The following is a 24,815-nucleotide window of genomic DNA, read 5'->3' as shown; positions in this document are numbered from 1 at the left end:
TAGTTGAAAAAAATGCTGAAAGCTATAGAAATAAATACATATATATGTATATATATATAAAAGAAAGAGAACAATATAGTGATTTAATGTTTTTGTTTTAGTATCACAGAAAAATAAAGATAAAAAAAAAATATATATATATATATATATATATATATATATATATAGAAGATGTAAATATTTAAAATTGTTTTTCATGTTTATTATTTTGATATATTATATTTTATGTTTGTCATTTTTTAATAATAAAATAATAAGGAATTATGAAAGAAAGGGCACTATTAGTTATATTAGCAATGTAAACAAAAATATTATAAACTTGGAGAAAAAGTTATATAGCATTCAAAATTTTAAAAGGAACATCAGAAATATATATGAAGATTTAAAATCATTAAATGAAAGAGAAAAAAAAATAAATTATTTGATAAAAAAAAATATAGAAACATGTAAAAACAACTATTTTCCTTTAATTAAAAAAAAATTTATAAATAAAAATATAAGTGATTTTACTAAAGGAAAAAAAAGTTTTTATATCAATGAAGTAAGAAAAAATGTTTTTTATAAATACATCCACAGCTGCAATTCTAATGTTTATTTAGCTGTAGATATAACGAGAAAAAAAAAAAAAAATGAAGTTAAAAGAGACAAATGTTTATTCAATTTAGAGTTAATTAAAGGAAAAAAAGAGTTAAATAATAAGAGTAAAAAAGTGTCTCTTAACATTTTAAAAATAGATAATAACGTAGATGATTTAATTAAAAGTAATTTAAAAAGACAAAGATACCTTATAACAATAGATGGATATAGTGATAATATATTGTTATGTTGCTTTCTTCATTCCATATTAAAAGGATTACAACAAGTAAGCTTAAACCTTTTTCTTAAGATGGACTTTAAACAAATAGCTAATAATTTAAGAAATTTATTTACTATTCATTTTAATATTGAACATATAATAAATTATATATATCAATATATATACAGTTTCATTTTGAAAGAAGATATTAAAAATGATAAATGTAAAATTAAAAATAAAGAAAAAGCATCTTTTATATATAATGAACATGTGTTGGTATATAGAAGTGTAAATGAAGATAAAAAGATATCTTCAAATTCACTTGAAAATGCCCCTGATAATGAAGCATTATTTTCAATATCTGATAAAAATGAAACAAGAAATAGATGTAATCCTTTAAATTCCGATAAGAATATTATGAAAATATATTCCTATCCACGAGTAGCACATATGCTTAGTGGTGGAATTGATTCTTTAATGGCTTTATTTTTATTAGAAAAAAAAAAATATTACATTGATAATTTTTTTTTTAATTTTAATAACTATGATTGTAGTAAAAATGATTTGAAATATGTAAAACGCATTTGCAAAAAAAGAAGAAATTTATACATTGTAAATATTAATGATGAATATTTTAAAAAAGTTCTTGTGCCAATGTTAAAAAGTTATTCTGAAGGAGAGATACCTAATCCAGATATAATGTGTAATAAAAAAATAAAATATAATTTTCTTTTAAAGATTATTAAGAGCTTGTATAAAAAAAAAAATAACTTTTTTAATTATTCTTATATATCAACTGGACATTATGCTATGATAAGTACTAATGATACATATAATGCTAATAATTTTTTTAATAATAATTTTCCATATGCACATGGAAAAAATGAAGAGGAAGAAATAAAGAAAAAAAGATATAAATTACTTGTTAGCAATGATAGAAAAAAAGATCAAACCTTTTTTTTATCATCATTTACTGAAAAACAGTTATCTAAATTTCTTTTTCCTTTATGTCTACATACAAAAGAAGGTATTAAAAATTTTATGAAAAAAGAAAATATTGATTATTATAATAAAAATGAGACAAAAGGCTTATGCTTATTCGGAAAGGTTAATATGCATTTGTTATTACAAACGTATTTTAAAAATGATAAAGATAATAAAAACGAAAACGTATCAAAGGAATCATCTGGTGAATTAATTACAAATGATTTGTTAAATTTTAAAGAAAAATATATTTCATTGTTTAATTTGAATTATATTAACTATATTATAAGTATTGATGATGAAATTGTGATAGATAAAAATTCTGATATTCATTTATATGCAATTGGACAAAATAAATATATAACTAATTTTATTCATTCTCTTTATAATAAAAGGATAAAAAAAAATTGCAAAAATACTTTTTCTTCATGTCAATGGGTAGTTGTTTATAAAAAAATAATAAAAAACAAAAATAAAAATGTAGCAGAAAATTTTATTTATGTGACAAAAAATTATAAGAATGATCTATTTAAAAGTATAAGAACAAAGTGTAAATTAAAAAACATAAAATGGATAGAAGGAAAATTTCCTCTATGTTTAAAAAAACAAAAAAGATCAAAAGATCAAAAAATAATATATATTAAGATTAGAAATAATGAGAATATAAAAAAGGCGAAAATAATATTTCATTTAAATAATGTTGCATATTTAAAATTACAAAAAAAAGATATAGGATTATCTCCAGGACAAATAATAACATTTTACTTTCCTTTTATAATAAAAAATAGAAAAATAAAATATATTTATTCTCTAAAAAAATATCAAAATGATTTAATTTATTATCATTGTATTGGATCTTCTAAGATTAGCAATCAATTTCTTGATATTAAATTATATCAAAAAATATTAAATATTCATAAAAGTAATAATATAACAATTTTTTGACATTATTAGTGAAATGAAAAAAAAAAAAAAAATTATCTCATATATATATAAATTTAACAACTAATTTAATCAAAAATTGGAATATATTTTTTTAGTGTATTTCACATTTATATTTCTTAATATATTTTCAGAAAGAAAAAAAAATTATATATGAATGTGTATATTTTTAAAGAGTAAAAAATATATTATACATATATATATATATATGTGAAAAATTTTACAAAATAATAATAAATTTCCATTTATGATAAGAAAAATAGATTGTGAATATTTTAATTTTAGAAGTATTTAATTAATTTTTATATATGAATTTTTTTTTTATTTATTATGGTAATATCGATTTTTTTTTTTTTTTTTTTCTGTTGTAACTATTTTTTTTTTTTAATTTTTTCATTCATTAGAATTTTAATAAGATAAAGTGAAAATAAAAATTAAGAAATTTAAAAAAAAAAAACAGTATGATTAAAAAGATTATTTTTGTTACATATTTATATTAGTGACTCTGTGTTAATATAAAAAATATTATACTTCTTATTTTCAATAAATCATTTTAAATAAAAAGAATTTTTTTTAGAAATATAAAATTAAACACATGTACTTGTATATATATATATATATATACCATAAGAGTAATAATTATAAATATTAAAAAAAATTATTATTAAAAATGAATATTAGTAAATTCAAGGGAAAAAATGAAAACATAAATGAAACAAATAATGATAGTGAAAAATATGAAAATGGTGTAATAAATCCAAATGAAAATAAAAATTTACACTTATATAAAAAAATTCTTAATAAAGAAAATATTTATGCAACAAAATCATTTTCCTTAAATGATTATGATAATCTAAATAAAAAAGTAGAGTGTAACAAAAAAAAAAATTCTTATGAAGAAGAAAATAAAATCATTTGTAATAATCAGAAATCATTTCTTAATAATAAAAGCGATGAACCACTTAATATGCACGAACATAAAAAGGATGAAATTATAATTAACGAAGATGTAAAACCTAATACTGAAAATATATCAATATTTATAAAAGATAAAAATTTAAACACGAGTGAAAATATGGAAATAGAAAATAAAAAAATGTTAAAAAAAAAGAAAGATCAAAAAGCAAAAAATGAAGAAAAATATTCAATTGAAAATATGCACATAGAACGCAATGAAATAAACAAAAATAATATATATAATATAGAGAAATTGAAAACTGAAAGATTAAATAAAGAAGTTAAAACGTATAGTACGTTAAATGATGAAAATAAAAATATATTAAAACAAAGACAAGAAGAAAATTTAAAAGAATTAAAAGATGATAGAATTATAAAAAAAAATAAGAAAGATAATTATAACTTAATAAAAACACTTAGTAATACTAAATCAATTTTAATGCATAATAACAAATACATTATGAATAATTTAGACTCGAAAATGGACGGAAAGGGTAGTCTCTATGAAAATTTAAATATGGATGAAAACTGTTTTTTTTTAAAACATGACAATGTTTTAGATAAAGGAAAGCACTTTAGAGGAGAAAAGATACTATCACATAATTTTAATGAAAATGATTTTTTAGTCAATTACAGTGATTTATACAATTTAAATATTAATAAAAATCCATCACTTTTATTTATTATTAATGGAATCTCAGAAACTATTAGAAATATAATGCAGGTAGATAAAAGCAATAATAAAAATAAAATGAAGTTAATAGAAATTGTAGAAAATGTAAATCTTTTAATGCAATCATATTATAATATAATCGTTAAATGTGATATTAACTTATCTTTTACAATCAAAAAAATACGAAATCTTTATAAATCTTATAAAGAAGTAGATATACTTTTAAAAAATATCAAGAACAACAAAATTCTATGTGAAAAATATGAAGAAGCACAACGTGATGATAAAAATAATACAGTGAATTGTTCATCAACAATAGATAACAATAATTCTGTAGAAGGAAAAATATTCATAAATTACAGTTGTGATAACAATATTCATAGTAATAATATTATTCAAAAGGAGAATAATTTGGATAATAATGTAAACATTATTGAAGATAATATAATTAAATATGAAAATATTGTAAATAATAATAATAATAATACAATAGAGAAAAAAAGGGAAAATTTCCATGTTAAAATAATGGAAAATGGAACAATAAAAAATAAAAATATAAACAATATTGATAATACAATTATTACAAAAAAATCAAACAGTAATATAGAAAATAAAGATTTTTCAATGAATATATTAAATGATAATAAAAATTTAAGTACTGTATTGGATGAACAACTTGTTAAGAATGAAGAAAAAAATAAGAATGAAAACACTGCGCAAATGTGCTATATTTTAAATCCAGATAAAAATAATATAACAAATGCATCTGAGAAATGTATTAATAATTTAAATAAAAACAGTGAAAAATTACAAAATGATTTAAACAAAAATTATATAAATAATAATAATGGTTTTAAAAATTTTTTAAGTATTGAATCAAAATCAACAGCTTTATCTAATCAAGAAGAAAATTCATTACAACTTAAAAATAAAAATGAAAAAATTGCAACTAGAAAAAAGAAGAAAAAAATCCTAAAAGAATTAGAAAAATTAAATTCTCGTTTTTTTTTTATTTTTAATCACAAAGGAGTTATTATTAATTATTTACTTAAAGAAATAAATGAATGTCTTATAGATTTCGATAAAACATATCAATTATATATATCAAATTAATCAAAATTTTAAATGAGTTTCAATTAAATGAATTGTTTCTTCTTCTCACTTTAGTGAACATAAAAAAATAATGATAGTTGTTCATTAGATGATAAATATATAAACGGTTAAAAGAGAATGTATAAAAAATATAATAAAATAATCATACTTATATATATGTATAAACAATGTCTATATACTTATAAATCAAAAATTTATATGTATGTATTTATGTATATATACATGTAGAATAACTAATATATTTTTTTATAAAATATTTTAGAATAAATTTTTGTTTTAGTTTTTTTAATTTTAAAGTTAACGGATATAATTAAACTATATGTTTTTATATATCTTTATTCGTTTATAAAAGAATTTTTATTTTTTTTTTTATTTTTTAAGTTATCAAATTTCTATTTAAAAATATAATATGTAGCCTTTCTTTTTTTTTATTAATATATACAAATTTTTTAAAAAGTATTATTATATCATTTTTTTGTTTTGTTGAATTATGATTTTTTTTTTTTTTTTAAATATAAAATTACAGTTTAACGAAAATATACTAAATTAAAACAAAAAAAAAAATAAAAGAGAAATAAGTGTAAAATAATTATAAAATAAGTAAATATCTATATTTATGTTTAGAAGTTACATAAAAAAAAAAAATAATTTAAAAATTTATATATTTCATAATTGTTGTTGATATATGTTGTGATATAGTTTTAAGAATTTTATTTCCATCAAAGTTAATTAAAAAATTTTTCTTTTTTAAATTATAAGTGTAAATAGTATAAATGTCTTCAATATTTCCTAACTCTATTTCGCATAACCACATATCAAACAGAATATTATGAATTAATTTACTTGAATTTATTATTTTTTTTCCAGAAAATTTTTGTTCTTGCAAACATATTTGTTTTCCATTGTAATTCGTATTAAGTAAATTTTCATTACTAGGATTACTAATATAATCAATATTGTTAAAAGAGTTATTAAATTTGTTTTTATCTATTTCATTATCATTTTTCTGTGAATTAAAAAATTTCATATTTTCAATATTTATATTACTTTCATTTTTTACGAGTTTGTTTTCAATAGCTTTATAGATATCAGTAGTATATTTCAAAATATTATCTAATGAAAGAAAATTGACATCATTTTTTTTTTGCCTTGATTCTTCTAATTTTACTATTTTAACAATTTCTAGAATATTTTTTTGTATAACTCTAAGTTTTTTATCAATCCTGTTAAATATTTTAATAATTAAAAAAAGTTTAAATTCGTTGGAATCCTCTTCAATATTATTTTCTTCTAATTTCTGAAGAAAATTCGTTTTATTAATATTTAAATTTGGCTGATTATTTAATGAATATATTTCTTCTAATTTCGTGGTATTATCAAAATCATTTTTTTTAAATGAAGCTTCCATTTCCTTTTTCTCATTTACATTTTTATTACTTGAATTGTAATTTTCATATGATAAAATATTTGTTTTTAATTTAGTGTTTATATTTTCTTTTGTATTTTCCTTATCCTCATTTAAATTAACATTTTCTGAAAAATTATTATTATTATAATCATCATTACAATAATTTTTATATAAATTATTAATTTCATTATTATTATCACCACTACTATTAAATTGATGAGATCCCTGCTGAAGTAAATCATAATTACTCATTTTGTTTATTTCATGACTGCTTTTATAGTTATAATGTATCATCTCATTTCTTATTGATTTAAATGCTATATTTTTGCTATCTTGATTATTATTATTTTTGCATAGATTTTTTATATTTTCATTTGCGTAAAAATCGTCTATCTCTTGTTCAATTAAAATTCTATATTTATAAAACCTTTCCTTTAATAAATAAAATTTGGTTTTTATTTGATATATATTGTAATTTGGAAAGCTTATTAAATTATAAAGGTTAAACTTTTTTAATGATTCTAATTCTTTTATTTTTTCTTTCTCTTTTTCGTCTACTCTTTTTAATTCACAAAATTTATCAGATTGATTTGTTAATTTTAATTTAGTGGAATATTTTTTATTTTTATCAAAATATGTAAATTCACTTAAATGGGACAACAAAATATCTTTTGTAATCTTTATTTTCCTGAAATGAAACAAAAGAGCCCTAACAGCAGTAATCCAATAGTTAAATTCTCGGAAATTTTTACAAGTTAAAATTATTTTTTTCTTTTCATTATTGTATGTAATACTGAAGGAAAGCTTTTTTAATAAATCAATTTTGTAGTTTTCAAATAGTTTATCATCTATATTATTAATTTCTAAACTATTTATATTTCTAAAATAAATTTTTGATTCTTCATCTGATTTTCTTGAGGAATACCATTTTATAAATTGTAAATTTTTACTTAAAAAAAAAAAACGTAAATGAGGTATATTAAAAACCGTATGTTTTAATAAATTAGATCCTTCCTTCGTATATTCGATTGCACTCCAAACTTCTGGAAAACTTAGAGAATCTTCTAATTTTTCATAACTTTTTTTTTTTTTTTTAATTAAATATTCTTCATTTTTTTTTATGTTTCCAAAATCATCATAATCATATGATTCACATATTTTATAATATATAATTTTGTTTTCATTTAAATGTATTTTTTTTATATTCTTATCATCTTCCTTATATAAATTTTCCTCTTTTAATTCTTCCAGGCGTATTAAATAAAATTCATCGTTTATAACATTCATACAGAAATTATATATGGAATTTTTTAGATCTCCCTTTCCCAAAGAAGAACACCAACTAAAAAATAATTTCTTATTACCATTCCATATATATAAAATATGTTCCATCTCATTATTATACATAGCTTTATCATCATTATTCTTTAAATCATAAGTTTCATAAAATTTCAAATTATTAGAAAATTTTTTGTCGTTACTTTCTAAAATGTTATCATTTTGAATATTTTTTAAAATGCTATCAATAAAATTGACTCCTGACAGATTATTTTCATCTTTTAAATTGTGTTCATTTGCATATTCATTGTAACTGTTATTTTCCTTTTTATAGAAAATGTCTTCGTTATATTTTTCTGATTGCTTTTTTTCCTCAATTTCTAATTCAGATAAATCTTGATTTTCTTCGAATTCTTTATTTATCATTTTTTTATTTATTGGGGATTCATTAAACATTTGAAATTCTTTTTCTAAATTAGAAAATTTCATCGATGCAAAACTTGAAATTCTTTGGTCATTGCTGTCAATTTTAATATCATAAAATTCTTCCTTTTTTATATCATCTTTTAAGTATTCTTCATATAATCTTGATTTTTCTTTTCCCATATTTAAAAAAAGAAAAAAAAAACCCAAATATTGTATAATAATATATTAAAATAAGTAATATATAATAAACATTTAGTAGCTTAAATTAATAGTTTAAGGATGGATTAAAACTAATTATACAAATTAATTTTTCATAACAATTTAAAAAAAAAAAGTAAAATACAATTAATAATAAATAAAATTAGTAGTTAATATAAAACTAAAAATTAGCATTTTAAGATATAGCATTAAAATACTTTTTAAAATGAATATATATATATATATATATATATATATATATATATATATATATATTATACATATATTTATTCTTATAATAAAAGACAAAAATTAATGAATCATTATGTAAAATCACTAAAAAACAATAAAAAAAAAATATCTAATATTTTTATTTTTCAAAAAAAAAGAAGGAAAAATAGTTAAATAAGGACAACGGTTAGGTAAATTTAATATATAAATAAAATTACTAAAGAAAATTCTTTATAGGCACATGGATCATAAGTTTGTAAAATTAATATAAATTATTATTTGCACTTATAGTGATTATAAATTATAAGTATAATACCAATTACAATTGAAATCAAAAAAACATTTAATGAATTAATTGATAATAAAAAAAATTGTTAAATATATTTAAGCAAAAAAAAAAAAAAAAAAAGAATAATAATAAAACAGAATAAAAAAAAATATAAATTAAGAAAAAAAAAAAAAAAAAAAGCAAAAAAAAAGATATAATAGTAAAATACAAATATATATCACATAAATATTCCTCTTTATAAATAAATATACATAATAGTTAAATGATTTCTTTAAAAAAAGAAAAAAAAAAAATACCTTTAAGATATTTCCTATGCACACATTCAAAAAACGAAAGTTTTTTTTACTTATTAAAAAAAAATGAATAAAATTTAGGATGTGCATATGAAGTAGTACGATAACAAAAAGTTTTTTTATTCTTGCTTTTCATATATATTTATTTTTTAATAACTGAACTAAAATGGTTAATTCTGAGAACAAGAAAAATTCAGAAGCAATAAATGATGCATTTTTTTGTAAATATATTATAACAGAATTACAGGTATTAAAAGTATATAATATTATATATATTATATATATATGAATGTGTGCAATATATAATAATATTCTATGTTTTTAATATATATATGATCCTATTATAAATTGCATTTTCAATCATATGCTGAATTAAAAAAAAAAAGAAAAATCCTATAAAAAAATATATAGATTAGCTATTATATAATTCATATTTTATATAAATTATAAAAATTTAACTTTTATTAATAAAAACACAACTTTTATTTTTGTTTGAATATTGTGAGATTGATTATTAATTTATTAATCATTTCCTCTAAATATTTTCTTTATGTATAATGATTCTTTTATGTTATGAATAAGATAAATTTGAAATATACAAAGATATTCTATATATTTTGCTCTATGTATCATTATGTTACATTGATAGTAAAATAATAAATTTTTAATTTTGTCTGAACTTAATGTGTATATATGTATATATACATTTTTATATATTAATTTTTTATATACTTTTAAAAAGAATTTAATAGAAAATTATAAAAAGAAAATCAAAAAAGTTCTTTGGTTCGAATACTTATATAAAACAGAAGGATTTATAATATCTATTTTTCTTATTCCTTTATTTATAGGAAAGCTACTATTAAAAGGTAATAAAAAGGAAAAAAAAAAAGTTAATTGGGCATATAAAGAAAATATAACATCTTTTTTTTAATCTTCTTTCCTTTCTTATTTTATTTTTTTTTTATAGATAATAATATTATTAGTACTAATTATTTAATTTCATTATTTATATTAATATCATTATTATTATTGTTGTTTACTATTACTTATTATGAAACAAAGAAAGCTCAAGTAACAAATTTATTTTTTTTTTCATTTTTATTTTTCTTTATTAGCATTTTTATATATTTTAATTAGTATAAATATATGCACTCTTTTTTTTTTTTATTTTAATTAAAAAACTTTTCCTTAACCTTTTTTTATATATTTAACAATATACTATTTACATTTTCTTATTATATATATATATATATATATACTATATATTAAGATACATATTTTCTATTTATACACTTTTTATTCTATTTAAATTCTTATATTTACAGAATAATCAATTTATAAACAAAATTAATGAAGGTATAAAATATTTATCAATTAGCAATTTCACTAAAAATAAAAAGGGAGATTTTCCTTTTACTTATTTTCCAAATTCTAATTTCATTTTTATTTTAAGAAACAAAAAATGGGAGTTGCTACCAACAAACCTAGTAAGAAATGAAAAATTAATATCATTGTTTTCTTTAATATAAAAAAAATTGTAATTTATGTTTTATTTCAAAATAACTATATAGTTATTTATTTATTTAGTTTATATATATATATATATCTTTAAATTTTAACTTTTTTAATTATATTTTTTATTTTAATTTTCATATTTTAAATATGCAAATGTATATTTTTTTTTTTAATTGGATAATAATAGCTTATAAAACAGGATATATTTTTATTACGATCTGGTGATCTAATCCCATGTCATTGTGCAGAATATAATATTAATGAAAATGGTATAAATATATATAAATATTTTTATTCCTTTTTTTTTTTTTTAATAAATATATTATTAATATGTTATTATTATTTTTTTTTTTTTTTATGATAGTATATGGTAGAGAATATGAAAAGAATGAATTATTTATGCCTATTAACAAAAATAAAATTAGTATTAACTTATTAACAAAATATCCAAAGGAAGAGAAGAGAGAATATCTACCATCTTTTCATCTTTATTCTTTTATATCATATGATAATGTATCTATATCTATTATTAAAAAATATATTGAAGATAATGTAGTATATAATAAAAGATTAAAAAATAAAAAAAATTTAAGGAATATTATTTTAACTGAAAGAATACATCTATTTTATATTTATATATGGATAACCCTTTTTTCAATTTCCAGTATTTTATCAGTCATATAGTAATATATTAAAATATATATTATTGTTAAATAATTTCAAGGAACATATTTTTAATTATCATTATAATTATATTTTTATTTTTATTTTTTATTTTTTTTTAAATATTAGTAATTATATAAAAAATATTAAATAATATTTTATTTAATTTTTTTTTATTTTATGAAATTAAGTTTTTTAGATATTAATAAGGATATAGATATACCTCATTTTGTTATTATTTATTTTTTAATTTACAATGTACTAATGTCTGTTACTTTATTGCCATTTATTCATAGGTTTATAAAATAAAACGAAATAAAATAAAATGCATAAAAATATTTATTATATAATTAATATTTTTATAGAATATTTTCAGAATTAATATATGGTTATTGCTCTTCCTTAAATATGATATATGAAAATTATTTTAAGGATAAACAATATGAGAAGACAACATTTTCTTCGTCTTATGATTTTTCATCAACAACTGATGATAGTTCTTATGTTAATAAAAAAAAAATTGGTTTATTTTACAATTTAAAAAGCAACTTTTTGTTAATCATTAAGGTATAATATATATAAATATTCTTATCTACTTAATTTATATATATATATATATATATATATATATATATATATATATATATATTTTATTTAAAGGGAATAAAGGTAGATAAACGCCATTTGAATATTTTAAGCGATTGCTCAGTTCTATGTTTTTTAGATAGCAGTGGGATTATAGTAAATACTAATCATAGCATTAAAGAAATTTGTATATATAATTATTTAAATAATAAAAATGACTTTAATTTAAATAAAAATATAAAAAGTATACAGAACAATTATAATTATATTTTGACGATAATTGATATATTCATGGATAATAAAAGTATGTACGCTTATCAAAGAATTCAGAATATTAAAATTTTACATTCCTTATTTTTAATATCATACTATACTCAGATTCCTAAATATTTAAAGTAGAAATTTTATAAAAAAATATTTTATTCATAATAAAAAATACATTTTTTTATATCTTATTTTATTATTTTATTTGTATAATTATTAAATTAGGTTGCTAGATGAATTTCAAAATAATATATTAAATTATATGAATCAAAGTGATTATAGTTATTTGTACATATGCTTATGTGACATTGGGAATATTTCTTTTTCATATAATAAATTTACATTTCAGAAGTAAAAAAAATTAATAAAAATATATTATTAAAAGAAATAAAAATAGTTTTCTCTAAGAATAATTATAGATTATCATTTGTTTACTTGTTTAACTTTTTTTTTTAAGGTTATTTTTTTGCATAGAAAATAAAAGTGACTATGAATTATATAAGAGAAAATATATTGAATTAAAAAAATATAAAAAATCCATAATTTCTGAAGATGATATACCATATCATGTAAAAGATAACAATGAAGGAGAAAATTTAATAGGAATCAATATATATGACAATTTGACAACTAGAGACAACTTTGTATTTATTTTTATTTTATATGAAAAAAAGAAGGATAAATATCATATGTTTTTAAAGGTATAAATTATTTCTTTTTTTTTACAGTTGAATATTTTTACAAAATTACGAATTTTTTTTTTTTTTATTAGGGTCAGTTAGAAGCTTTAGTTAGTAAATGTATGTTTTATTATGATGGCAAAGTAATAAAAAAATTAAAAAGGAGAAAAAAAAAAGAATTAAGAATTTTAAATATGCAGTGGATTTCTTCGGGTTATATTTACTATTATTTCATTTTTTAATATTATAAAAAAAAAAAAAGTAGAATACATAATTTATCTTTCCAAATATACTAATTCCTGATATATTTAAAATATTTTTTATTTTCTTCTAGGTATAGAAAGTATTTGTTTCGCTTATCGACCTTTAAGTTTCCAAGAAGTTAAATATTTAAAACAATATTTTCGCAAAAACATTTATATAATAACAATAAACAAAAAAAAGGTTTATAATATAAAAAATTTCTATAATGAAGAATCATTTCCTTTAAAAGAAAATGAAAAATTTCTTTCTCATTTATTATCAACTACTATATTTATTGGTTAAGAAAATAAAATTTTAAATTAAGAAATAAAAATATAATAAAAAATTTTTTTAAAAAAAAAATAAAAATAATATATAATATGCAATTTATTACTATTTACTAATTTTATTCCTTTTAGGAAATTCGGCAGTTAAACTTTTAACTAACAATGAAATTCAATCTAGAATAAATGATTTTTATGAGGTTATTATATAAATTCTTAAAAATACATATAAGAAATTTATATGAGTTATTATTCTTTATTTAAAATAAAAAAATAATTTACTTCTTATAGGCAGGTATTAGATTTGTATATTTCAGTAAAAGTGATGAAATTAATACAAGAAATATAGCAAATTTACTAGGTATGGAGACAAACTGGAATACATCCATTTCTTTAAGTTTTAATGATAAGTTAGGAAATACTTAAAAAAGAATTGTATTAAAGAATCAATAATTTCATATTATATATATATATATATATATCTTTTTTTTTTGCTTAGACCTAGTTTTAAAAATAGAGATGGAAAAGTTGTTATTCCTAGTGGAATAAATAATATAAAAAGACATATAGAAGAAGTAAAATAAAAAAATAAAAAAAATTTAAACAATCATTAATTTATTTATATAATAATATATTAATTCATGATTTTTTCTCTTTATTATTATTATTATTATTATTATTATTATTATTATTATTATATATTTATTCATTTAAACTTTATTAATTTGAATTTAATTTTTTACAATTTTTAGGTTGATGATATTCCATTACGTGTTTCACTATATTCTGGTTGCAACAAATTTAATACAGCTGAAATGATAAAAATTTTACTTGTATTAATAAGAGAAAATTAAAAATTTTGTTAAAAGTATTTTTTAAATATATAGATATATTTTTCCATATATATATTTTTATTATTAGAAAAATAATGAAATTATAACATGTGTTGGTAATAGCTTGAATTGCAGTAATTTTGATATATATAATTTATGCGATTATTCCATCTCAATATTATTACCTTTTAATAATATTTGCAAGTATAATAACAAAATATATCATTTTTTTCTTTATTTTTTATTCTTTTTTAAAATATTTAATAATAATTTTTTTTAATTATAGAGATTGCTACGGAAAAAAAGAAAAAAGTAATCCTTTTGAAGATTTTTCATCAAAAAAAAATCCTTTATTGTCATATTCTTCTTTCATAAATAGCTTCCCTTGCAATTTAATTATTGAAAAAAATAATTTAGGTATTTAGAGAGAAAAAAAATAAAAAATAACATCATATTAAGAAAGCTTTATAAATAGCATATATATAAATATAAATATATAAATATGCATTTTTAGATTTGTCTCAAAACACAGTCGAATTAGTTTATAAATTATTAAAAAGCTCAAGAATTTACAAAAAAAACGTATCATTAATGATGTTTTATTTTTACTTTTATTATTCCTATTTATCTTTTTTAGTATTTATGATTTTGGTTTTTTTTTTGCCACCATTTATCTCGGTAACTATTTACCACAATATATAAATAAGTATGTGAATATTATGTATATGCATATGATATCAATTTTTTAGGTGGTGGATTACTTATTATTCATTCTCTTAATAATACCTATATTGTCGATATGCCTCTTAAGTAATAACAACAATTCAACTATAATGAATGATATCCCAGATAAAGTTATTACAAAAGAGTTTTTAATTAAAAAATTAGTAAGAACAATATTTTAATAAATAAATGAATATGCATATTTATATTTAAATATATAATACAAAAGTTCTGCATAATATTTTTTTACATTTTTTATCATTTCTATTTAAAAAAAAAAATAATAATATGAAAATAATACATAAAAAATCATGTATATAATATATTTATTTATATATTTATTTTTATTTCTTTTCTAGATTTTTTTTTTAATTAAGTGGGTACCCATGCTAATATACTCAAGTATTTTATCGTCATATTATCTACATTTGATAAATAGAAGTTTTACAAAAAAATACATAATAGAAAATAAATTAATTATACAAGAATTAAGTAATAATTTTAAAAAAAATTTCAAAGAAGATATAGTTTATCACTGTCTTCAGAATATGTCTATAAGTAATAAAAATTTAGAAAAAATATATATATTTATATATGAAAGTATAATTGTAAACTATATGCATATAGCAAAAGTTATTAAATTATTAATATTTTGTACTTTTTTTTTAAATTTATACTTTACTACTTTATAAATAGGATCTTTTTATAAATGTCATATGTTAATTTATATACTTTATGAAAAATTGAATTTTAATATGCGTAATATGGCTGATGTAATGATTAAACAATCACAAATTTTTTTTTTTTTTCATTTTTCTCTTTTTTTTTTTGTGTCATCCTTGTCTTATAGCGATAGGTTAGTAAAAAAATAATAAAATAAAATAAAATAAAAAAGTTACTTTTAAAATTAAATTATTATATATATATATATTTGTATTAATTTCAGATATGAATCAATATTTAAGTTGTCCTGTATACAAAATTCTAAAAATTATTTTTTGTGTTTATTTGTTTTTCTTATTTTAAGTTTTATAAATGTAGCAATTCGTATAATTATATTGCCTTCTTATTATATTAAGCAGGTATTTTTTTATTTTAATTTTTTAAATATGCAATATTTAAACTTATATATATATATATATATCTTTTTTTTTTTTTAAATAGTACCCTGATACAGCATTAATTTTCTTAATGATCATTTTTAATTTATTAATATTAATAACAAATGAAATATTAAAAAAAGTTGAAGAAAAAATAAAAATAAACAGACAGAAATATTTAAAAGTTTTATTTGGTACTCGTTTAGGTATGTGGAGTCCTAAATAAAATAATAAAATTTTTTTTTGTTATTTTCTTTTTTTTTTTTTTTGAGAACTTTTTTAAAATATATTGTTTTAATGTTACAATAAGTTCCTGATATAAAATGTTCATTAAATTTTTTTTTTTATAAATTTATATATGTATTAAATTGTTATATATAACAAAATTATAATAATAAAAATAATAGTATTTTTTTATAACTAAAATATTTAAAAATTTCTCCTTTTGACATAAAAAAAAAATAGGTAGCTTTTTTTTTTTTTTTATTATTATAAAAAACTTTTCCTTTTTAATTACAATATTCATTTTTATTAAACTAATGATTAAATTATTTTATTTTTTAATAATACATTTTAAAATTATTTTTATATAATCTTGCAAAGATGGAAGTTTTCTGATCATATCTTTATAATGTTATAGAACATATATATATAAATATATTTTTTTTTTTTACGATTAAAATATAAATGAAAAACAAAAAGATAATATGTTTCAAAGAATTATTTTATATATATATATATATATAATATATAAAAAAAAAAAAGGTAGATATAAAATATATATATATATATATATTTTTTAAAGAATTCTTATCATAATAATAGAAATTAAAAAATTTTTTTTTCTTTTTTGTTGTATAATTTTATTCATTTGTTTTAATTATATCTGAATCACCTACATCTGTTATAACTAAACAACTAATTCTAAATAATTTTCCACAAGCAGTTCCTAAATCATTATTATCCCCATGATAATCATGAACTCCGCATTTTGAAAGCATTGCATAGTATTCAATTACACTTCTTTGTATAGGTGGACAATTACTACTAACTATTACTAATTTTCCTAATAAAAAAAAATATATATAAATATATAAAGATATATATACATAAAATTTCCATTTGTATTAAGTAGAGAATAAAACAATAATAGAAAAATATATATTTTTGTTTTATTTTATTTTTTTTTTTTATTCTTATTTTGGATAAATTGTTTTTTATGAAATATATTTAATGTTTAAATATAATATATATAAAATTTGTTTTAAAAATTTTTTTTTAAAAACCTTTTCCTGTTCTTAAAGCTTTTAAACAAGATTTTCTTCCAAATTGATACTTCCCTGATTTCATAACAAGTTGTAATTTTGAGTTTATATTATCACCTGCACTCTTTTTTGTTTTTTTGGCCATTTTTGTTTATGTATCAAAATAAAATTTATATTTTTCAAATAAAATATAAAAAATGACAAAAAAACATATATATATATATATATGTTATATATATTTTTTTTTCAAAAAAATGAAAAATACTTTTTTAAAATAGTTTATATTATAATTATACTTAAAAGGAACTATAAAAATTTTATTTTTTGCATATCAAACAAATTATAAATCTTTAATTTTTCTATATATAAAAAAAAAAAAAAATATTTTTTATATATTTTTTTAAAATCTTCTACTGAAAAAAAAAAAATGTAAAGTAAAATAAATGAAAAAAATAAATGAGAAAAAGAAATAAAAATAAAATGGAATAAAATAAAATATTTGAAATAAGTTTGAATAATTAAAATAAAAGAATCAAATTGAAATAAAAAAAATTAAATTACGCATCTTAATTTTATATATCCTTTCATAAAATAATGTACCCAATTATTTATTATACATATATGACTTTTTTTTTTGAAAGTTTAATTCCTTAAAAAAAAATAATAAAAGTATTTCTTTTTAAATTAATATAATTTATAAAAGTATTTTATAAAGTAATGAAATTGGGAATAGTAACTTTTATATATATTAAATTAATAATTTATGTTAACTTTTGGATTAATAATAAACTTAAAAGAGTCACCCCTTAAAATGCTTATTTTTGTGTAAGTTTAAATTTTTCTTTAATTAAATTTAATATATATATCACGTAAGAAAAAGATAAAAATTATATTCAATTAAAAAATTTTAAATAAAAATATATATATATATGTGAAATTATTTTCTATACAAATATGGAAAAAATTAAAATTTAAATAACATTTTAATAATTTAAAGTATTAATTTTATCATAAAATTTTCTTATGTTCAAAATTAATAAAGAAAATTTACGCTCATTATATTTTACCGTGACATTGAATTAATAGAAAAAAATTATTTTTTTTTTTTATTTCGAAATCAGTTGTTTTAATAAATATATTTTTATTTTTTTATTTTAAATATTTTTACATAATTAAAATCTTATTTTATAATATTTTTATACTTTCTATTAATGCAACATAAGTTTTTTTTATTTTCATTTCTTTTTATCATTTTTGGCTAATTTTTTTTTTAATTTTTAAATATGTTTAAGGATACAATTACAATATAATAAATATGTTCATATATGAATATAGTGGACAAAGAAAATTTAAAAAAAAAGTCATCATTTCAAATTAAGAAAAAAAAAAATTTTTATATATATACCTTCATATGCTTTAAAAATAAAAAATAAAATAAAGGAAAAATATTTGTGCTAATATATATATCGTATTGGAATTTATATTTGCTCATTTGAAATTAGGCATTAAGTACAATTATGTATCTTAGGTTATTTTCATTACACTACTATTAATTGATTAAAATATTAACTTAAACCTATTACGTTAAAAATAAACATAGTCAAAAACTTATAAATTTACTGGGATTATATGAAAATACTACATTATATATATATATTTAAAAAAATACATTTAAAAAATATGCATTATTATATTTTTTTTTTTTTTTTTTTTGTATTAAATATATAAAGTAATATTGTTTCCACTGTAAGTCCTTAAATAATTGTTATTATAAGAATTTTTAAGTTATATAATTTATATACACTTTATGTGCATACAAATATTTTTGTTATTTATATTAATTAAATGTTATTACAAGTAAACATAATGTAAGAAATATATATAAATATATATGTATTATTTTAATTATAATCTGAATTATTGGATAATAAAGAACCTTATTTTAATGAGCCCATCATTTAAGAAATTAGGTAAAAACATTTTAAATATTTTCCAAAAAAAAAAAAAAATAGTTTATTATGGAAAAATTCCTATTTAATATATCTTAAAAATATAAACTCTAAAAAGTGCATGCACTATTTGTTTCTTTTTTTTTTTTTTTCCTTTTAAAAAAGAAATAGTGGAAAAGAAAAAATTAGGAGTAAACAATGTTACTTTCATTATAAAAGAAAGTTATTTTTGATAATTTAATATTTATAATTATTTTCTTTTTTTATCATTTTTTAACAGAAAGAAAATACCAAAAAATTATAAAAAGGTTTAAAAAAAATATTCCAAAAATGTAAGCTTATTAGGTTAGAAAACTCTCATTAATAATTCTAGGATTAGGTAATAAATAATGCACTAATATTTATTTTCCTCTTTTTTTTCCTTTTTTATTTTTTTTCTATTAAATTGTTAAAGAACTTGTAAATTATTATTTTGAAAAATTAAAAAAAATGATAAAAAAAAGAAAAAAAACAGAAAGTTATAATAAACTTCGAGTTATTCTTAAAAAAATTTCACAATATATATACGTTTATTAAGATTTTTTGTGTTGCATAAAAAGATTAAAAATAAAAAAAATAAAAAGAAATAAAAAATGTTATCTAATATATATAACAAAAAAAAAAAAAAAAAAATCCATAATTTTGTTTTTTAAATAAATGATATACATATTTCTTATTTTACTTTTTATAAAATTTTTTCTTTATCCTTTAATGAAGGTCTTGTTTTTATGAATTACATAATTAAAATAGAATAGTTTAATTATAAAATTGAAATTATATTTTAAATGAAAACTTCATGCATTTTTAATTTACCTGTTTTTTATTTTATGTTCATATATTAAAATATTTTATTTTGTTTCTATTTAGAGCTTTGTTGCTTCATATAATACTTTCTATGCTATTATTTTAATAAAATAAGAAATTACAACTTAATTATGAAAGAATACATATGATTAAATTTTTTACTTTTATAATGAATTTATTTAAGTACTTCATAAGTTGTATTTTTATAAAGAATACAAAACCTAAAATGTTATTTTTAAGAAATTATAAAATCGTAAAATAGATATTATTTATGCGTTGCATCTTTTCATAAGCATATATATGTGTTTATATTTATTACAATATATGTGTTTGTTTTTATATAATATCTTAAAATATTTATTTTTTTTTATGTATTTATGTAAAGTATAAATATATACATTTTATATATTTATATAAAATTAGCATATATGTTTTTTTTACTTCTTTATATATGCATTTTGTATTGTATTATTAGAAATTTTCATGTAGCATTTTTTTTTTTTTTGTATTCCTTTAAATATATAAAAATTAAAAGGAAATATTTTTATTGTAGTAATAGAGATATTATTAATAGTATAATAACAAATTTAGAAGAACATGTTTGTATAAAACTATATATTTTTTGATATATTTTAATTCTTTTTCAATGTAATATATTTTATAATTTTTTATTTTACTAAAAAAAAAAAAAATAGTTTTAATTATTAATTTATAACTCTTAATCCTTATATTTATCTTAAAATTTTCTTACCTTTTTTTTATCTACTTTTTATTATTTAATAATATGTGCTTATTCTTTGATATGAATAGAATGGGCTTTTTATAAAAATAAAGTTTAAAAAAAAAAAAAAATAAAATAATATTTTTAAAAATATAATTTATTTATGAAAAAAGGAAATTTTTTTTTTTTTTATATTGATTAATTTATTTATATTCTTTTATTTTTGATCTGGGACATAAGGCATAAAGCACTTTCTATTGAAAAATAATATTCCATGATATTTTAGTTTTTAATTATTTAACGTATGCACATATATAAACATACATACAATCTTAAGCCCTTTTTATTATTAAAGTGTTCTCATATGTATTCCCTATTTATATTAATTATTTTTTTTTTTTTTTAATTACGATAAAATTTTAAGTTACTTTTTATTATAAATACTTTGATTAACAAAAATGTATATTTTTTTTTTTTTTTTAATTTCATTAAAACTTAGTTCAGAAATAATGATACATCTGTTTATATGAAAAAAAAAATATATTTTTTTATTTTTTAGGAAAATTGATAATAGTTACATTAATACAAACATATTTTGCATAAATTTTTACCTATTAAAATCCATATATTACAACTGTATATTACCTTTATAAAAATTATATGCACGAGTAGTTGCTGCATTTATTTTTTATTATTATGAATATAAATATATAATAAAAGCTTAATTACACATGCTTCTGCATAAAAAAAATATATATATTTCTTGACTTATTGATAGTTTTATTTATACATGTATTTTTTTTCTATTTTATTTTCAATATTTCTGTATTAATTCTTAGAGAATAATATAAATTTATAATGTATTTACAATTTTTTTTAGGAAAAATAGAAAAAAAAAAGAGAGATATAAAAAGCCTTTGATTGTTTGATATTTTTTTTTTTTATTTTCATTAAGTCCTTGTTTTTTATATATGTATGATAATTTATTATTTATTAAAATAAAAAGAATTTTATATTATGTGATAAATATATATATATATATGATGATACATTATGAAATAAATAAGAATGATTTTTTCTTTTAATATATATATAAAATAATACGTAATACTTTAAATCTATTAAAAATCTTTATATGTGTTTTATAATTATGATTTTTATATATTTCCTTTTATATATGATTTAATTTTTTTTCTTTGTTATACATTTCCTCTTGATAAAATTTTCATGTAATACATTTATCTGTTTTTCATCTCCCTTATAAAAAATTGTATAAATAAGTCGTCTATATAAAAATATATGTCCATTTATTTTGTTAAAAAGTGAAAAATTTTAATTAAAATATATATATATAAATAAAACATAAATAAAAAAAAAAATGAATTGATTAAAAGGAAAAATATATTAGATATAGAAAATTTTAGAATTTTTTTGAAGAAACTATTTCTTTATATGAAATTTGTTATATTTTCTATTTATTATTTTTTTCTTTAATACATATTTTCTTAAGAATATAATTTATGAACTTTATTTAATTTTATATCATCTATTAATTTTTGTTTTTTCTATTTTTTTCCATGAGTGGAAAATATATATATATATAATTTTCCATTGTTCATTTTTGTATATTACATAAATATATATAATTATACATCATGCATATGTCTCTTATATAAAAAGAAAACATTAATTTAATTAATTTTTAAAATGCTTAAAAATATATATTATTATCCTTTGATTTTCTTCATGCATATATGATTTCACATATTTAATTTTACTTGGTAAAATATTATTCCTGCTATTTATATTTAATAAATTATCATTTGTTGAATGCATATATATATATATTTATATATATATATGTATATATATATGTATATATTGATTGCTGTGAATGAATATATTTTATTCTTTTTATTGTTTTGTTACTTTAAATGTGATTAATTTGTTTTAATTTTGTTCAATCATTAATGCAACATTGTTTTCATTTTTATTTTTATGCACCTATATATAATTATAAAATATATGTTATAAACATGCAAAATTAAAATATTATTTAATCATAATATATATTTATAAAAAAAAAAATTTATAAAAATAGATTAATTGAAGAACAAGTATATACGTATTTTTATTGATGATACTATGAACATTCATTTTATTTCTATTTATTAAAAAAAAATATACTTCTTAATTAAAAGAAATAATATATATAAAATTAATCGTTGTTAAATTATAATAAAGGATGTCTAAATTTAAACAATGATCTAGTTATATATATAAAAAAAAAAAAAAAGAGACATATAAGTGCGAAAGGAAGATATTTTAATATGTATTTACATTTTTCAAAATATATTTACATAATAGTACAAAGAATAAAAATTTTTATATTTTTATTTTTTAATTGAAGAATAAAATTTTTGTACATTTATTTAATAAAATTTATCTAAGTGGTGTTAATAGGAATTTTTATAATTACTATATTATGAAATTATTATTATGTACATATATATATATATATATATATATATATCTATATATATATATAGATATATATATATATATTTATATAACATATTTTTATTATAATGTTTATTGTTATTAGAACATTGATTATCAACAAAAAAAAAAAAAAAGACCTGTACATACAATATAAATGAAGAGAAAATATATGAACCGTAATGCAAATAAAGAATATTTATGAAATATTATAAACAAAAACTTATAAAAATTAGTTGTGTAGAAAAAAGAAAAGAAATATTTATTCAGAATACATAGAAAAAAAATTATGCAAATACAAAAAATAAAATTTTTTTGATTTTATATACATATATATATATATATATATATATATATATATATATATATATATATATATATATATACATGTAAAATTAACATTATTAAAAATAAAGTAATTTAATATCATTATATAAAAAAATACATGTATTTAAATAAAAAATTATATTCCAAATATTCGTATTTCACATTTTCATTCTTTTATTAAAAATTAGTATTTGTATTTTTTTATATTTATATATATGGTTATTTTTTGTATCCTTATTAATACAACATGAGTTATGTCAAATTTTATATAATTGTATCATTATAAAAATACTATTTTTCTTTTTTTTTCTTAATTTTTTATTCATTTTAACTTGTTAATCTTTATTTTTTTTTTCTTATAATACTTTATAATTTTTGTTGTATTTTTAAATAAAATATAAACAATAATAAGAGAAATTTTTTTTGAATTGCTATTGTTCTAAATTGTTTTTTTACACATATTTCCTATATATTTAAATATAATTTTTTTTACACCTTAAGATTGGTAGATATATATTTTTGTATAAATATGCATATATTTTTAAAAGTAACATATTTTAATATTTTTATGAATTTATAAATTTAACAAAAAAAAAAAAAAAAATTCAGTATTTTTTTTTTTTATTTTTTGTTTCATTTTATCTAATTTTTTTTTTTTTTTTATCTAAAATATATTTTTAAAGAATAAAATGCATAGATTCAAGTAAAATAGAAAAATAATATAATAAAT

At 16.1% G+C, this 24,815-nt stretch overlaps 5 protein-coding genes across 5 annotated transcripts; 3 read left to right on the top strand and 2 right to left on the bottom strand.

Annotated features, from left to right (window-relative positions):
* Positions 1-196: 196 nt before the first annotated feature.
* On the top strand, positions 197-2,725 carry PRELSG_0603400 (tRNA methyltransferase, putative; the record flags this gene model as incomplete). The annotated part of the gene is made up of 1 exon (XM_028675483.1): positions 197-2,725. One exon carries the CDS (start codon positions 197-199, stop codon positions 2,723-2,725), a length of 2,529 nt encoding a protein of 842 aa, XP_028532067.1.
* Positions 2,726-3,392: 667 nt separating this feature from the next.
* On the top strand, positions 3,393-5,465 carry PRELSG_0603300 (conserved Plasmodium protein, unknown function; the record flags this gene model as incomplete). Its single annotated transcript, XM_028675482.1, has 1 exon — positions 3,393-5,465. The coding sequence occupies one exon, from the start codon at positions 3,393-3,395 to the stop codon at positions 5,463-5,465; it is 2,073 nt and encodes a 690-aa protein (XP_028532066.1).
* A 649-nt stretch (positions 5,466-6,114) lies between these two features.
* Positions 6,115-8,757, bottom strand: PRELSG_0603200 (conserved Plasmodium protein, unknown function; the record flags this gene model as incomplete). Its single annotated transcript, XM_028675481.1, has 1 exon — positions 6,115-8,757. The coding sequence occupies one exon, from the start codon at positions 8,755-8,757 to the stop codon at positions 6,115-6,117; it is 2,643 nt and encodes an 880-aa protein (XP_028532065.1).
* Positions 8,758-9,754: 997 nt separating this feature from the next.
* PRELSG_0603100 (conserved Plasmodium membrane protein, unknown function) lies at positions 9,755-16,707 on the top strand (the record flags this gene model as incomplete). Its single annotated transcript, XM_028675480.1, has 25 exons — positions 9,755-9,835; positions 10,331-10,457; positions 10,559-10,662; positions 10,917-11,078; positions 11,294-11,375; positions 11,471-11,789; positions 11,961-12,065; positions 12,135-12,336; positions 12,430-12,749; positions 12,844-12,969; positions 13,076-13,319; positions 13,391-13,511; positions 13,633-13,839; positions 13,961-14,025; positions 14,117-14,235; positions 14,325-14,400; positions 14,578-14,658; positions 14,747-14,862; positions 14,945-15,075; positions 15,173-15,336; positions 15,408-15,545; positions 15,741-15,939; positions 16,078-16,237; positions 16,328-16,463; positions 16,546-16,707. The coding sequence occupies 25 exons, from the start codon at positions 9,755-9,757 to the stop codon at positions 16,705-16,707; spliced, it is 3,747 nt and encodes a 1,248-aa protein (XP_028532064.1).
* Positions 16,708-17,344: 637 nt separating this feature from the next.
* PRELSG_0603000 (60S ribosomal protein L30e, putative) lies at positions 17,345-17,891 on the bottom strand (the record flags this gene model as incomplete). Its single annotated transcript, XM_028675478.1, has 2 exons — positions 17,345-17,547; positions 17,768-17,891. 2 exons carry the CDS (start codon positions 17,889-17,891, stop codon positions 17,345-17,347), a joined length of 327 nt encoding a protein of 108 aa, XP_028532063.1.
* Between the last annotated feature and the right edge of the window lie 6,924 nt (positions 17,892-24,815).

Source organism: Plasmodium relictum (assembly GCF_900005765.1).
Source record: "Plasmodium relictum strain SGS1 genome assembly, chromosome: 6".
In the NCBI taxonomy this organism is placed as follows: Eukaryota; Apicomplexa; class Aconoidasida; order Haemosporida; family Plasmodiidae; genus Plasmodium; species Plasmodium relictum.
This window is presented reverse-complemented; position numbering and strand designations above follow the sequence as displayed.